This window comes from Vipera ursinii (genome assembly GCF_947247035.1).
Source record: "Vipera ursinii genome assembly, chromosome: 1".
NCBI lineage: Eukaryota > Metazoa > Chordata > Lepidosauria > Squamata > Viperidae > Vipera > Vipera ursinii.
Window position 1 is genome coordinate 175,868,342 of NC_139512.1, and position 15,857 is coordinate 175,884,198.

At 43.9% G+C, this 15,857-nt stretch overlaps 1 protein-coding gene across 1 annotated transcript in view; it reads left to right on the top strand.

Moving 5' to 3' along the window:
* The window catches only part of BMPR2 (bone morphogenetic protein receptor type 2), an 84,068-nt gene extending 69,175 nt beyond the window's left edge, over window positions 1-14,893 (top strand). The window contains exons 10-13 of the mRNA XM_083378028.1: window positions 6,996-7,132; window positions 7,756-7,928; window positions 9,905-11,184; window positions 13,350-14,893. Of these exons, the coding sequence (XP_083234154.1) occupies window positions 6,996-7,132; window positions 7,756-7,928; window positions 9,905-11,184; window positions 13,350-13,600 (1,841 nt within the window). The 3' untranslated portion in view covers window positions 13,601-14,893. The remainder of the gene's footprint in view (window positions 1-6,995; window positions 7,133-7,755; window positions 7,929-9,904; window positions 11,185-13,349) is intronic.
* The last annotated feature ends 964 nt before the right edge of the window (window positions 14,894-15,857 follow it).

The following is a 15,857-nucleotide window of genomic DNA, read 5'->3' on the forward strand; positions in this document are numbered from 1 at the left end:
TTACTGTAAAGAATTTGGGTATATCAGGTTGTCAGGTTTTTCTTTTAACTCTTTTTTGCTTTGCTTGTCAAATTAGTTCAGTGCCATCTAGTGTTACAGGGTGGTATCCACCTTTCTGCTTTATGATAACCTTGAACCTGTGTTAATCTTGACAGTAAGCTTTAAGTATTAAAGACATGCTTTTGAAAATATTTGTTGGTGTTGGTGGACGTTGGCATGTCACTCAAAACATCAAGGCATGTCATAATTTAGTTCCGGTAATGAAAATCAGTTCTAGGGATGGTGTATGATTGGAAGCACCATATATCCTTTTTAATTATAACTACAGCCTTTGAGTCACCAACTGGGTTCAAAGAACATGCTTAACCCATCAGTTCTGAGACTTAATGGCTGCTGCCATGCACAGTACATTCAGCTGTTACGTTTTGATTTTCCTGGGGTGAGGGCGTGGCTCAGTTTATTCTGTCAACCCAACTACTTGCCAAGTGGTATGCTGTACTGTATATAAGACAGGATGGGCAACCTTCTTTTTATTACTTTCTTCAATCAGCATTGAATATTGAGCATTGAATATTTTTGGAATGAGCCCCAAAGCTCCGCTTTTGGAGGGTTGTGGAGGGAGATATGTTGAAATAAAGTGGGTAAGCTTTATTAATCTTTTCTTTTTTTTTTAGAAAGGAGGAATTTAATCCACTATTTCAGTTTTTTCAGTTAGATTTGGCCCTGCAATTTGCTAGAAAAAAAATTATGTGGGGGGGAGGGGAAGAACTAGAGACTGTATGCAGCTTACTGGCCACATACTGCCTTCCTCTGATCAGAGAAATTAATGAAAAATCAAAGTGTATGATTCAGTTCCGAAGTCTGCCTTCCGTGTACCAGTTCAGTTCAAATATTTCAGTTTGTTTTTCCATTGAACTGTAAAACTTATATATTAAAGGTGGAAAGAATTCTGAAGTGATTTATCTTGGTCTGATTTTTTTACAACTCAAAAGTCTGGCATTTTTGAGGGCTATGTAGACTTTCTATAGTCACTGTATTTAAACTTCTAGTTCATACTATAGACCAAGGGTGTCAAACTCAATTTCATTGAGGGCCGCATCAGCATTGCGGTTGCCCTCAGGGGGCCGGGTGGGTGTGGCCAGGGTGGGTGTGGCCTACTGGGTGGGTGTGGCTAGAGTGCGTATGGCCTACTGGATGGGCATGGCCAGCTCTACATTGTTGGCATCAAGGGTGCCTATGGGGGCCTGGGCAGGAGTGGGACAGATCTGGGGGTCTCTGGAGGAAGGAGGGTCTCTGGGCCAGGGTCAAGGCAGTGGGGGCCGTTCCCTCACTGTTTCCAGGATGGCTTTGCGGGCCGCATAAAACCACTTTGCGGGCCGGATCCGGCCCCCGGGCCTTGTGATTGACATGTCTGCTATAGACTTTTTAAAAATATAATGACTGTAAATGCTTATATATTAACATATCTAAAACTACATAAACATGCAACTTGTATGCAGCTTATTGCTTAGCTGTGAGTGTGGTTAATTTTAAATGTCATTCATTTTTTTAAAAAATAATTGTTATTCCTAATTTTTTGAACTTTTACAATCTTTCTTTTAGTGATTTCTTCAAATATAACAGTAACAATTTCTTGATTCTGAAATGTGACCATTAAAACTAAGCTAATGTTTTCTGCGTTAGAAAATGTGTTCCATGATATATTCCAAGTACCGTATATACTTGAGTATAAGCCGAATTTTTCAGCCCACTTTTTGGGCTGAAAAATTCCACTTCGGCTTATACTCCAGTCAACAAAAAAAACTTACCGAGGACTTGTGCGCGGCCGAGGCTTTGGTGCTTCCGGGATCGCCCGCACCTCTCCCAAGCCACCGCCGTCCGAGACCTGCCGAAGTTTGGGGAGGTTTGGGGAGGTGCGCGCGCACCTCCCCAAACTCCGCGCCTTGCCTGCCTGCTTCTTTCCGCAGCGGAAAGAAGCAGGCAGGCAGGGCGTGGAGGAACGGAGACTTGCCGACGTTTGGGGAGGTTTGGGCGCCTCCCCAAACCTCGGCAGGTCTCCGTTCCTCCGCGCAGACCTGCCGACGTTTGGGGAGGTTTGGGCGCCTCCCCAAACCTCCCCAAACCTCGGCAGGTCTCCGTTCCTCCTGCCGACCTTTGGGGAGGTTTGGGCGCCTCCCCAAACCTCCCCAAACCTCGGCAGGTCTCCGTTCCTCCTGCCGACCTTTGGGGAGGTTTGGGCGCCTCCCCAAACCTCCCCAAACCTCGGCAGGTCTCCGTTCTTCCTGCCGACCTTTGGGGAGGTTTGGGCGCCTCCCCAAACCTCCCCAAACCTCGGCAGGTCTCCGTTCCTGTTTGGGGAGGTTTGGGCGCCTCCCCAAACCTCCCCAAACCTCGGCAGGTCTCCGTTCCTCCGCGCAGACCTGCCGACGTTTGGGGAGGTTTGGGCGCCTCCCCAAACCTCCCCAAACCTCGGCAGGTCTCCGTTCCTGTTTGGGGAGGTTTGGGCGCCTCCCCAAACCTCGGCAGGTCTCCGTTCCTCCGCGCAGACCTGCCGACCTTTGGGGAGGTTTGGGCGCCTCCCCAAACGTCCCCAAACCTCGGCAGGTCTCCGTTCCTGTTTGGGGAGGTTTGGGCGCCTCCCCAAACCTCCCCAAACCTCGGCAGGTCTCCGTTCCTGTTTGGGGAGGTTTGGGCGCCTCCCCAAACCTCCCCAAACCTCGGCAGGTCTCCGTTCCTCCGCGCAGACCTGCCGACGTTTGGGGAGGTTTGGGCGCCTCCCCAAACCTCCCCAAACCTCGGCAGGTCTCCGTTCCTGTTTGGGGAGGTTTGGGCGCCTCCCCAAACCTCGGCAGGTCTCCGTTCCTCCGCGCAGACCTGCCGACCTTTGGGGAGGTTTGGGCGCCTCCCCAAACGTCCCCAAACCTCGGCAGGTCTCCGTTCCTGTTTGGGGAGGTTTGGGCGCCTCCCCAAACCTCCCCAAACCTCGGCAGGTCTCCGTTCCTCCGCGCAGACCTGCCGACCTTTGGGGAGGTTTGGGCGCCTCCCCAAACGTCCCCAAACCTCGGCAGGTCTCCGTTCCTGTTTGGGGAGGTTTGGGCGCCTCCCCAAACGTCCCCAAACCTCGGCAGGTCTCCGTTCCTGTTTGGGGAGGTTTGGGCGCCTCCCCAAACGTCCCCAAACCTCGGCAGGTCTCCGTTCCTCCGCGCAGACCTGCCGACCTTTGGGGAGGTTTGGGCGCCTCCCCAAACGTCCCCAAACCTCGGCAGGTCTCCGTTCCTGTTTGGGGAGGTTTGGGCACCTCCCCAAACGTCCCCAAAAGTCGGCAGGTCTCCGTTCCTCCGCGCAGACCTGCCGACCTTTGGGGAGGTTTGGGCGCCTCCCCAAACGTCCCCAAACCTCGGCAGGTCTCCGTTCCTGTTTGGGGAGGTTTGGGCGCCTCCCCAAACGTCCCCAAACCTCGGCAGGTCTCCGTTCCTGTTTGGGGAGGTTTGGGCGCCTCCCCAAACCTCCCCAAACCTCGGCAGGTCTCCGTTCCTCCGCGCAGACCTGCCGACCTTTGGGGAGGTTTGGGCGCCTCCCCAAACGTCCCCAAACCTCGGCAGGTCTCCGTTCCTGTTTGGGGAGGTTTGGGCGCCTCCCCAAACGTCCCCAAACCTCGGCAGGTCTCCGTTCCTCCGCGCAGACCTGCCGACCTTTGGGGAGGTTTGGGCGCCTCCCCAAACGTCCCCAAACCTCGGCAGGTCTCCGTTCCTGTTTGGGGAGGTTTGGGCGCCTCCCCAAACGTCCCCAAACCTCGGCAGGTCTCCGTTCCTCCGCGCAGACCTGCCGACCTTTGGGGAGGTTTGGGCGCCTCCCCAAACGTCCCCAAACCTCGGCAGGTCTCCGTTCCTGTTTGGGGAGGTTTGGGCGCCTCCCCAAACGTCCCCAAACCTCGGCAGGTCTCCGTTCCTGTTTGGGGAGGTTTGGGCGCCTCCCCAAACCTCCCCAAACCTCGGCAGGTCTCCGTTCCTCCGCGCAGACCTGCCGACCTTTGGGGAGGTTTGGGCGCCTCCCCAAACGTCCCCAAACCTCGGCAGGTCTCCGTTCCTGTTTGGGGAGGTTTGGGCGCCTCCCCAAACCTCCCCAAACCTCGGCAGGTCTCCGTTCCTCCGCGCAGACCTGCCGACCTTTGGGGAGGTTTGGGCACCTCCCCAAACCTCCCCAAACCTCGGCAGGTCTCCGTTCTTCCTGCCGACCTTTGGGGAGGTTTGGGCGCCTCCCCAAACCTCCCCAAACCTCGGCAGGTCTGCGCGGAGGAACGGAGACCTGCCGAGGTTTGGGGAGGTTTGGGGAGGTTTGGGGAGGCGCCCAAACCTCCCCAAACAGGAACGGAGACCTGCCGAGGTTTGGGGAGGTTTGGGGAGGCGCCCAAACCTCCCCAAAGGTCGGCAGGTCTGCGCGGAGGAACGGAGACCTGCAGAGGTTTGGGGAGGCGCCCAAACCTCCCCAAAGGTCGGCAGGAGGAACGGAGACCTGCCGAGGTTTGGGGAGGTTTGGGGAGGCGCCCAAACCTCCCCAAAGGTCGGCAGGAGGAACGGAGACCTGCCGAGGTTTGGGGAGGCGCCCAAACCTCCCCAAAGGTCGGCAGGAGGAACGGAGACCTGCCGAGGTTTGGGGAGGTTTGGGGAGGCGCCCAAACCTCCCCAAAGGTCGGCAGGAGGAACGGAGACCTGCCGAGGTTTGGGGAGGTTTGGGGAGGCGCCCAAACCTCCCCAAAGGTCGGCAGGTCTGCGCGGAGGAACGGAGACCTGCCGAGGTTTGGGGAGGCACCCAAACCTCCCCAAAGGTCGGCAGGAGGAACGGAGACCTGCCGAGGTTTGGGGAGGTTTGGGGAGGCGCCCAAACCTCCCCAAAGGTCGGCAGGTCTGCGCGGAGGAACGGAGACCTGCCGAGGTTTGGGGAGGCGCCCAAACCTCCCCAAAGGTCGGCAGGAGGAACGGAGACCTGCCGAGGTTTGGGGAGGTTTGGGGAGGCGCCCAAACCTCCCCAAAGGTCGGCAGGAGGAACGGAGACCTGCCGAGGTTTGGGGAGGCGCCCAAACCTCCCCAAAGGTCGGCAGGAGGAACGGAGACCTGCCGAGGTTTGGGGAGGCGCCCAAACCTCCCCAAAGGTCGGCAGGAGGAACGGAGACCTGCCGAGGTTTGGGGAGGTTTGGGGAGGCGCCCAAACCTCCCCAAAGGTCGGCAGGTCTGCGCGGAGGAACGGAGACCTGCAGAGGTTTGGGGAGGTTTGGGGAGGCGCCCAAACCTCCCCAAAGGTCGGCAGGAGGAACGGAGACCTGCCGAGGTTTGGGGAGGTTTGGGGAGGCGCCCAAACCTCCCCAAAGGTCGGCAGGAGGAACGGAGACCTGCCGAGGTTTGGGGAGGCGCCCAAACCTCCCCAAAGGTTGGCAGGAGGAACGGAGACCTGCCGAGGTTTGGGGAGGTTTGGGGAGGCGCCCAAACCTCCCCAAAGGTCGGCAGGAGGAACGGAGACCTGCCAAGGTTTGGGGAGGTTTGGGGAGGCGCCCAAACCTCCCCAAAGGTCGGCAGGAGGAACGGAGACCTGCCGAGGTTTGGGGAGGTTTGGGGAGGCGCCCAAACCTCCCCAAAGGTCGGCAGGTCTGCGCGGAGGAACGGAGACCTGCAGAGGTTTGGGGAGGTTTGGGGAGGCGCCCAAACCTCCCCAAAGGTCGGCAGGAGGAACGGAGACCTGCCGAGGTTTGGGGAGGTTTGGGGAGGCGCCCAAACCTCCCCAAAGGTCGGCAGGAGGAACGGAGACCTGCCGAGGTTTGGGGAGGCGCCCAAACCTCCCCAAAGGTCGGCAGGTCTGCGCGGAGGAACGGAGACCTGCCGAGGTTTGGGGAGGTTTGGGGAGGCGCCCAAACCTCCCCAAAGGTCGGCAGGTCTGCGCGGAGGAACGGAGACCTGCCGAGGTTTGGGGAGGTTTGGGGAGGCGCCCAAACCTCCCCAAAGGTCGGCAGGAGGAACGGAGACCTGCCGAGGTTTGGGGAGGTTTGGGGAGGCGCCCAAACCTCCCCAAAGGTCGGCAGGAGGAACGGAGACCTGCCGACGAGCCGCGGCCACACAGGGTATTCCTGTGTATTCAGGCTTGCAAAATGGCGGATCGAGCCTCTGCTGGCGGCAGAGGCTTGCAGAACGGCGGATCGGCTTATACTCGAGTCAATAACTTTTTCCAGTTTTTGGGGGTGAAATTGGGGGTCTCGGCTTATACTCGAGTCGGCTTATACTCAAGTATATACGGTATGTAGAAGTATTTTCATAAATATAAGGGGTCTGTTTGGAAAGAAATAAAATTGACAGTTAGTTGGCTCAGAAATTGAAAAGCTCATAATATTCGTGATATGATTATTTAGGCATGAAACTGGACAATAAGTACATAAAGTTTTTTTCTAAAAAAAACCCTCCTTATCCTATATTTTGTCAAGAATTGAGGAAAAGGTGGATAATTCTCCTAACTTCTGCAATATAATAGAGCACAATAGAAAATGATAACCCAGGCACAAATGATGTCATAATGCAAATCCTGTTATTTACATCCAACCAAAATACATATATGGAACTATAGGATTTACAGTATATAAGATAAACCATTAAAAACAACAACAGAACTGTTCCTTCGTTTATACAACTCAAACGGCATTCCAAAATAGTATCCTAAAGTAGAGGGGACATGAATGTGCCACCAGAAGGCTTTCGAAATGTTTATAGAATAATTAAGAATTTTGTTAAATTATTAGGTTTAGTTAAAACTTTCAGAATATTTCCGACTGTTTATATACCATTTCCTTATTTATTTTCTGCCTGTACAAATTAACAAATCCAATCCTGTCTGAAGTAAGGAAAAACAATCCAATAAATACATTTTTGCTAGACTCCAACGTTTCAGTATCAACTTTGTTTTGTTTTATTTTTTCTGCTTCATGATAACATTGACGTGCCCTTTTCTGCAAACAGGAGAATCTGTGCCAGAGTTCCAAACAGCATTCCAAATAGAAGTTGGAAACCACCCCACTTTTGAAGATATGCAAGTCCTTGTTTCTAGAGAAAAGCAAAGACCAAAATTCCCAGAGGCCTGGAAAGAGAACAGCTTGGTAAGAAAAGAAAAAAAAGCTACACTGCTTTTTCTTTTGAGTTGACGATGTTGTTGGAATGTGAATGTAGAAATGGAGCACTGTTATTATGAAATTGTAAGTGCTGTAACCAACATTTAAGTGCAAAAGAGAAAAGTAATGTATCTATGATAACTTGTACTTTTGTAATGTAAAATGCTAGTTATACATTGATCACTAATAGGAAACAGCCGCAGAATTACAGTTTTCCAATATATTGAAGTCCGACATAACAGTTGAACAACGAAAAATATACCATTACTTATTTGTTTGGAGAGTTTTGTCACATTAGTGACAACTAGTCATGATTTATTAAATCTTCATGATCAGTGGTAGCATACTTTTGAATGTCAATATCAAGAAAACAATATTTGGAGAGAATAGTTTTTTGTCCAACATCCTGATTTCTTTTAAAAATCTAGTGAGTTGTTTTGGGAAATAACGTTAGAATGGATAAACCTTTGGTCTTATCCAATACTACTCTTCCTAGACCCGAATGTTTTTAATAATCGTACATGATCGAACTGTTGATCATTAGTAGTGGTATTGAAGAACAAATGTTAAAAAAAGAGGTTGAGAAAATGTCATCCTGTTTTCTTTGGTAGGCTGTGAGGTCACTGAAAGAGACAATCGAAGACTGCTGGGATCAAGATGCTGAAGCTCGGCTGACAGCCCAGTGTGCTGAAGAGAGGATGGCCGAACTCATGATGATTTGGGAGAGGAACAAATCTGTCAGTCCAACTGTTAACCCTATGTCTACAGCTATGCAAAATGAAAGGTATATACTTCTGTCGTCTGTCTGTCTGTCTGTCTATCTGTCTATCTATCTATCTATCTATCTATCTATCTATCTATCTATCTATCTATCTATCTATCTACACAAGCTCCACATTTGTTGCACATGCTTTTCTTGAAAATTTGGTTTCATTGCAAGAACATCACATTTCTCCAGCACTTAATTTTACATATATAAAAAAAGCTGTTTTTCCAATCAGTAATACCTTCCTCTTGCCCTGATTATTCAGGAGTCAGAGGCTATTTTTATTGTTTGTTTCTGAGGTAATTCCTTAAGAATTGTTATCACATATACAGTAGCTGCATATTAGCTATACACCTGGAAAAAGGAACCTGAGCTCACTCAGTATTGCAATATTGAAATCGTGGTGCTCTTTAGGTAAACATAGAAAAATATCTTCAACTGCATCTGTGTTCCTTTTATAGGCTGTCTCAGTATGAAACTGAAAATAAATCCAGGAAAGCATTTCAAAAAGAGTTATATACAGTTAAATACAGTTGTGGTTACTCTGAAAGATACCTAGTGACATACATAGCATCGTTTGAGTTGCAAATATCCTTAATTTGGCATGAAAAGGACCACAGCAAAGATTTTTTTCTATTGCTCAGGAAGGCAGGAATTACATTTGTAGATGTTCCTTTCTAAACTTGGTTCTCCTGTATTCTGCCCGAGTTCTTTTCCCCTGCTTTGCCTAGGCATGAATTTTTATATTTCAACCTCTTATCTTAGAATATTCTCTGTATCTTAGTAGCTTTTAGTGAGTGACCTTTTTCTGACCTATAAATCAGGTATATGGTCCATAAAGATGGAATAATCCTCTGTAGTGATCCCTCTGTCGTATCAGAAGTAAATAGTGTCATTCACTCATCTGAAGAATCTGTACAACCTTCATTCTTCTCTGAAATCTTTCATTCCTTCAGGCAGAATTTCATTCCCTCAGGCAGGATCTTTTCCTCTAAAGTATCCTTACAGAAGAATGTAGCCCTCTCATCCAAAGCATATCTGGCAGCTTTATTAAATGCTACAGATTTTGAAAGAGTGCTTTAGAAGGTTTTCTTTTTTTTATTAGAAAATTTTATTAAATATACAAAAGTGAACATGATTCAACTTCCCTGGCTACAACACTACTATTAGTATTACCTTATTTTACAGAAAGAAATAACAAAAACTTAAAATACATTCTATGACAGGACAAACTATAACAAACTGTACATATAACATCTGTAAATTTTTGGTAAACTATCTTTCAGTCGTCAGTGTTATATTTACATATCTTTCAGTTGTGTCCTGATATAGGTGCTAATAAAAAGTCCTTATGTCATCAACTAATCAAACAATAGTCATCTCAGCGATCCTCCTTATCTCTAACCAATCGTACAAATTTTGCCAAATTTCATAATACTCTGTTTCAGTCTTATTTTTAATGTATAGGGTTAACCTGTCCATTTCAGCGCAGGATAAAATTTTATCTATTATTTTTTCTTCAGTGGGTGTTTCCTTTCTTCTGCTTTAGAAGGTTTTCTTCTTTCAGGAGATGGCAACTGCAACTAAAGATGCAGCTCCATCTTCTCTAACAATTAAATTGTCACATAGTCCATTTTTGTTCATCTCTACACCCCAAAGAACGAAACAAAGAACATTTACAAAATACCATTCGCTTCATTTTTTAAAAAAAACTGTGTTAATAACATTGCTGAGAATGGAGTAACTGATTTTTAAAAAATCATAATAACCATAATTTTTTTAAAAAAAAAAACACCATAAGCATGCGTCTTCTAAAGAGAAAGGGAGAATATCAAGGAGCTTGTATGGAAACATGTGAAATATCATCACTATTGCAATGCTTCCATTTGTACAGTCCCCCAGTCATTATACTTCTTGTTTAAAATATCCTTTTTTGCATTGAAATAGTTTTAAGATGAAACTCTTAATCCTATTATCTTTTTGTTTTCCTAAAGGAACCTGTCACACCATAGACGAATGGCAAAGATCAGACCATATCAAGAGTATTCTTCTTCATCTTTCATTGAGGATTCAATGAATCACAGTGATAGCAAAGTGAAGAACATTTCATCTGAACTTTCAGTGTCCAGCACACCACTGACAGTTGGGGAGAAGAATAGAAATTCCATTAACTATGAACGGCAGCAAGCACAAGCTCGTATTCCAAGCCCTGAGACTAGCATTACCAGCTTGTCAACCAACACTACGACCACCAACACAACTGGCCTTACTCCAAGCACTGGAATGACCACCATATCTGAAATGCCTTATTCAGGTGAAACAAACATTTGTGCTGCGAATGGCATGCAATCATGTGGGCCAACTCCTGTTTGTCTACAGCTAACAGAGGAGGACTTGGAAACTAACAAGCTGGATCCAAAAGAAGTGGATAAAAACTTAAAAGAAAGCTCTGATGAAAACCTGATGGAGCATTCTCTTAAGCAGTTCAGTGGGCCAGATCCACTTAGCAGCACTAGTTCCAGTTTGCTGTACCCACTGATAAAATTGGCAGTAGAAGCAAATGGACAACAGGACTTCATGCAAGTTGGAAATGGCCAAGCATGCCTAATTCCAGATATTCAGCCTGCTCAGGTCTACCCTCTTCCCAAACAGCAGAACCTCCCAAAGAGGCCTACTAGCCTACCCTTAAACACCAAAAATTCGACAAAGGAGTCTCGGCTGAAATTTGGAGCAAAGCACAAATCAAACTTGAAGCAAGTAGAAACTGGAGTTGCCAAGATGAATACTATAAATGCTGCAGAACCTCACTTAGTAACGGTTACCACAAATGAAGTGGCAGGGAGGAGCCATACAACAAACTCTCATACTGTGTCAACACAGTATGTCAATGGGACAGTGCCATCAGGCCAAACCACTAGCTCAGGAACACACAGAGCCCAAGAAATGTTGCAGCATCAGTTCAGTGGAGAAGATAGTCGTTTGAATATCAATTCAAGTCCTGATGAACATGAGCCATTATTAAGAAGGGAGCAGCAAGTGAGCCACGACGAGGGCATTCTCGATCGACTGGTAGATAGAAGAGAACGATCACTGGATAATGGCCGGACAAATACCAACAACAACAACAGTAACCTGTGTCTAGAGCAAGGTGTTTCTACACAAAGCAGCCAGAGAATGGCACCAAGTTCTGGACCGACCCACAGTAAAAGAGCACAGAGGCCTAACTCCCTGGATCTTTCTGCCACAAATATTTTGGATGGGTGTAATATTCAGTGTGAGTTCTGCTGGGATACATCAGTGAATCCTGGCAAAATTATTTTCAGAATTAAGCATGTTGATTTTAAGTGACAAAGTTGTTGTTTGCATCCTTCCCCCCCCACCCCCCCAAGCAAAGTAAATGTCTATTTCTGTATTTGTTCCATTGCTGCCTGCCTCATTGCTCAGTTAAATTACCTTTGTTCTTTCCAGTGAAGCGTATCCTTTCATCTTGTAAGCACAAATATCTGCTTATGCTTATGGGATCTAAAAATAATTTGTGCAGCCTTTTTTTTCCCCTAAGAAAGCTCTTGGCTTCAAGAACGTGCTTTAGCAAAACTGATTTTTTTTCTCCCCCCCCCCAAACATTTGATCTTTGGCTTGTTATACATTCCTAATGTTATAATAGAGTCCTTTGAAAGGCAAAGAATTAGAAGGGAAATCTCGTATCTGTGTTTTCAAGTTGCATGAAACAGAATGCTTTCAAGGCTTGAGTAAACCTTCCATTGCTTGAGAGATGGCTCATTACCAATTTGCTATGTTACTATATTCTAAATCACTCTGAGCAGTAATTCTTTTACATTTTAGAAAGCTACTTATCCTGTAATAAGCTGCATAATGGAAGAGCAGATATACATATGCATGTACATATTTTCAGTTTTAATTGAATACCACCAGAATAATTTATTTTTATCTATATAAAATAACAAGCTCATTGTCTTGTATCAGATTATCAAGTATCAGATTTGTACAAAACATTGCATTATTTGGTTTAAGGTTTAATTAAAGAAGGAGCCTTCTTCCCAATATAGTTCAGTAGGAGCCGAGTAATTCCTTTGTCATTTATTTTATTTATTTTATTTATTTTAATTCCATTTATATCCCGCCCTTCTCCGAAGACTCAGGGCGGCTTACAAGCTTAGCAGTAGCCTTCATTCTATGTATATGCCTGCTTATTAGGGCTTTCACACACATACCAAGCGGCATTATTACAAAGTCAGCTTAATTGCCCCCAACAATCTGGGTCCTCATTTTACCTACCTCGGAAGGGTGGAAGGTTACTACCGATAGTCCTCATTTAGTGACCACAATTGAGATTGATAACTCATTTGTTAAGTGAAGCAGTCACTAAATGAAACAGTGATGGCGCTTACGATCTTACTTCAATTTTCCTTTGCTTTACAGATATGTGAGGTTGCAAATGTGGGCATCGATCACAAAGTTGTTTCTACATCACTTGTCATAACTGAAAACAGTCATTGTACGAGGCAGTTGTTAATTGAATACAACCTTTAGTTCAATGAAGCCTTCATACCAACTATGCATTAAATATATTTTAGAAGTTTATGTCTGAAATTTCAAACACCAGAGAAAACCCATGATTTAGAACATTTTTGTGTATTTTAGTTTTTTCATGGCATATCAATCTCCTTAGCGTGGTAGTTTTCAGAAGCAGAGCTAAGAGTTTAACTAGTCAGTTTAGTTATGCAGCAATAAATATTTCAACAGAAAACTTTCATAGATGATACTATTTTTAGAGCAAAATAATAACATTTTTGGTGCTTTTCAAAAAAATCTAATAATTGAATGTTTGATGCTTCTCCATTTAAAACAATTCCTACACAAATAAATTATGTTCTGGGAAGTTATGGTCAAAGTATTTGATATTCTTTGGTATTCTGTTGTTTTGAATTGTTTTCATAGTAATAGTGCATTCTCATTTGCAGTCTAGCATGAACTATACGTTAAATGTCCTGTTTGTTCTGCAGAGATCTGCCATTCAAGAATAAGTCCAAAATAATGCCTTAAAATTTTTAGTTGTGACAATAATGCAAACATAACAACAACAACAATAATAATACTCAGAACTGCCTATATACTCAGACACTACCTTAACAGCTCTTAAGTCCTTGATTAGGACTTGAACTGTTAAGTTTTTAACCAGTCCCAGACTATGAATCGAATTGAAGATTAAATCAATAATAATAATAATAATAATAATGATGATGATGATGATGATGTAAACTAGGTAGTAAATTACTTAATCTTTTATTTTAATTATTGTACTTTGAGTACAGTATATGATTAAAGAATATTTATCCTCTACTACTTATAATAGATTTTGCTCCTTTCATTGTTTTATTGTTCTTATGTCTATCCTTATTGTCTATTCTTCCTTTTTAGTGGGTGAATCATCTCTTGAGGGGAAATCCGGCTCAGGAGAAAAGATCAAGAAACGTGTGAAAACGCCTTATTCCCTAAAGAGATGGCGCCCTTCAACATGGGTCATCTCCACTGAACCCCTGGATTGTGAGATTAACAATAATGGGGGTGACAGGGTGGTTAGTTCTAAATCCAGCACAGCTGTTTATCTTGGAGAAGGAGGTACCGCAACAACTATGGTGTCTAAAGATGCAGGAGTGAACTGTCTGTGAATTGTTTAAAAGCTTACACAACTGACATTTTTGCATTCTGTTAATGAACATGCAGAAGACATTTTATATTTTAAAAAAAAACTTCCTGCTTTCTTCTGTCAGTACTCCTTACCAAGGACTTGCTTTAAATAGATTTCAGCTATGCAGACAATTTTTAGCTTACGCTTCCATAATATTAATTTTGTTTTTTGTTTTTTTTACATTTTTGCACTTTTTATTTAGAATTGCAAAACTACATTTGTTCATCCTTGACCATGGAATTATATATGTATGTATCAAATACTGTGGTCTCAAGAATTTTTTTTTTAAATCAAAAACAAGAAAATGTATTGCTGATAATCAGTCTGGACCGGTTTCTAAAGGTCACTAAACAGCTAAGCCAGTGGACTGTGGTGGCATCCGCTGTTCATGGTTTGAACTGTGTGCACAAATCATTTGTATGTTTCTGTGTAACAGAGTGTATTATCTTTCATACTTTATATTTTACACTTGTATTATGTTGAAATGTGCAATAGTCTATAGTTCATAATATACTTTGTGTTTCCATTCCTGCAATACGTTCTTCTTTTTGGAGTTAAAAATGTCAGTAGCTGTGTTTAATCTGGTAATTTGGCAGCCAGTGGTTTCTAACCATGAACTCTGCAAGCATAATCAGCTTGAAGTAACTACTTTTATCTATCAGTATATGTCCTCTAAGATTAGAGTTAATGCATGGTTTTTTCCCCTTCCTTAAGACTCTTTAAAAAAAACTGAAAAGAAGAAATCTTTTTATCTTTCATACTTCCAAATTAGAAGTTTAATTTTTCTTCATAATGAATGACATAAGTTTGGGAAAATTTTAATCAAGGAAGTGTTTAAGAAAACAACAATTATCTTCCAGATTAGCGTGATACTAATTAAATGTATTTTCAGTTAGCAAATTTATACAGGGTAAAGAAAGTTCTACCTTGAATAGGTGATTTACGGTTTATTTTCGCCAAGCTAAGATGCATGTGAGAATTAGCAGAACTGAAGGGGGTTATGGCATGGACGGAGGAGAGCAAAGATGAAATCTCTTGCATATGCTTATGGGTGGTTGGATGTAGCCTCTTTTGTGTGCATTTGTGTGGCTGGCTGTCATTCTTATGGTATACTTTACGCAATTTGTCACATAAATATAGTACTTATGTATATTTTTCCTTAATGCTTTTGATGCTTGCTGGAAATACATTTTTGTCTAATCTTTGTAATTTATCTTTAACACATTTTATACAGGTTGAGACGTATTTTTAAGTAGAAAAGCTAAAACCTGGATTCATTTGCTTGATTTCTATGCCTCGGTTATTGTCACAGCCAAAATGATCTACTTTGGTATTGACATTAGGTTACCTGTATCTGATTGGCCATATAAGAGTTTGTTGAAAGAATTCAGTTCATCTCCTCTTTTTTCATTAGTTATTCTAGAATGTGATTCATTCTTATCCCAAAAGCCTACAAGTCTTTGGCTGTTCTGACTAGGAATCATAGAGAAGTTGTAATCCAGCACTTTTTGAAATCACCCAACAAAAAGAATCATATAGAACAGCCGTGTCCAACCCACATCCCTGGACAGCTAGTAATGCGCCCCACAAGATGTAATAAACATATTAAAAAATAAAGGAAGTTCATTATTTATATACGTTAACTTTATTATATATTTTATATGCACTCAGTGCAGCCCAGGCAAGCTAAAAGGTTGGACACCAATAATACAGAAAATATGTAGAACTGTACATAATTGTGCATGACTATTACAACCTCTAGGTCGTTATCTTGAAAATAGGTAGGGACATTTGCTTAAATTGAAGCTAGTATAAACACTTGCCATAGCATGAACCCAATTGCTATGCAGGTGGGCAGATTCATACATACATACATACAACATAGCATCTAACATGACCAATACTCTGAGTGAAATAATTTTATTCTAGTACTATTTTTCACCCTCTTATGGCCCACTTTAAATAGCTTTAAAAGTCACCTCGTTGAGTTCTGTCTATTATTTACTGTCTTTCTAAAAGCATTTTTCTTTTATTCTTCGAGTCATAGCATACCTACACCGTGGCTACCAATTTTCTTTGGACTTTGGCCTAGATTCATGCAATAACACATTTACAGAAAGTTGTAGCCCTACCATATTTCATTCAAGCTTGCTTTTTATTGTACAGTTATTCATGGAATTAAATTTTCTTATCAACCTTTACCTTTTGAGTTACACTGAACTGTTCTGGGGGAGAGA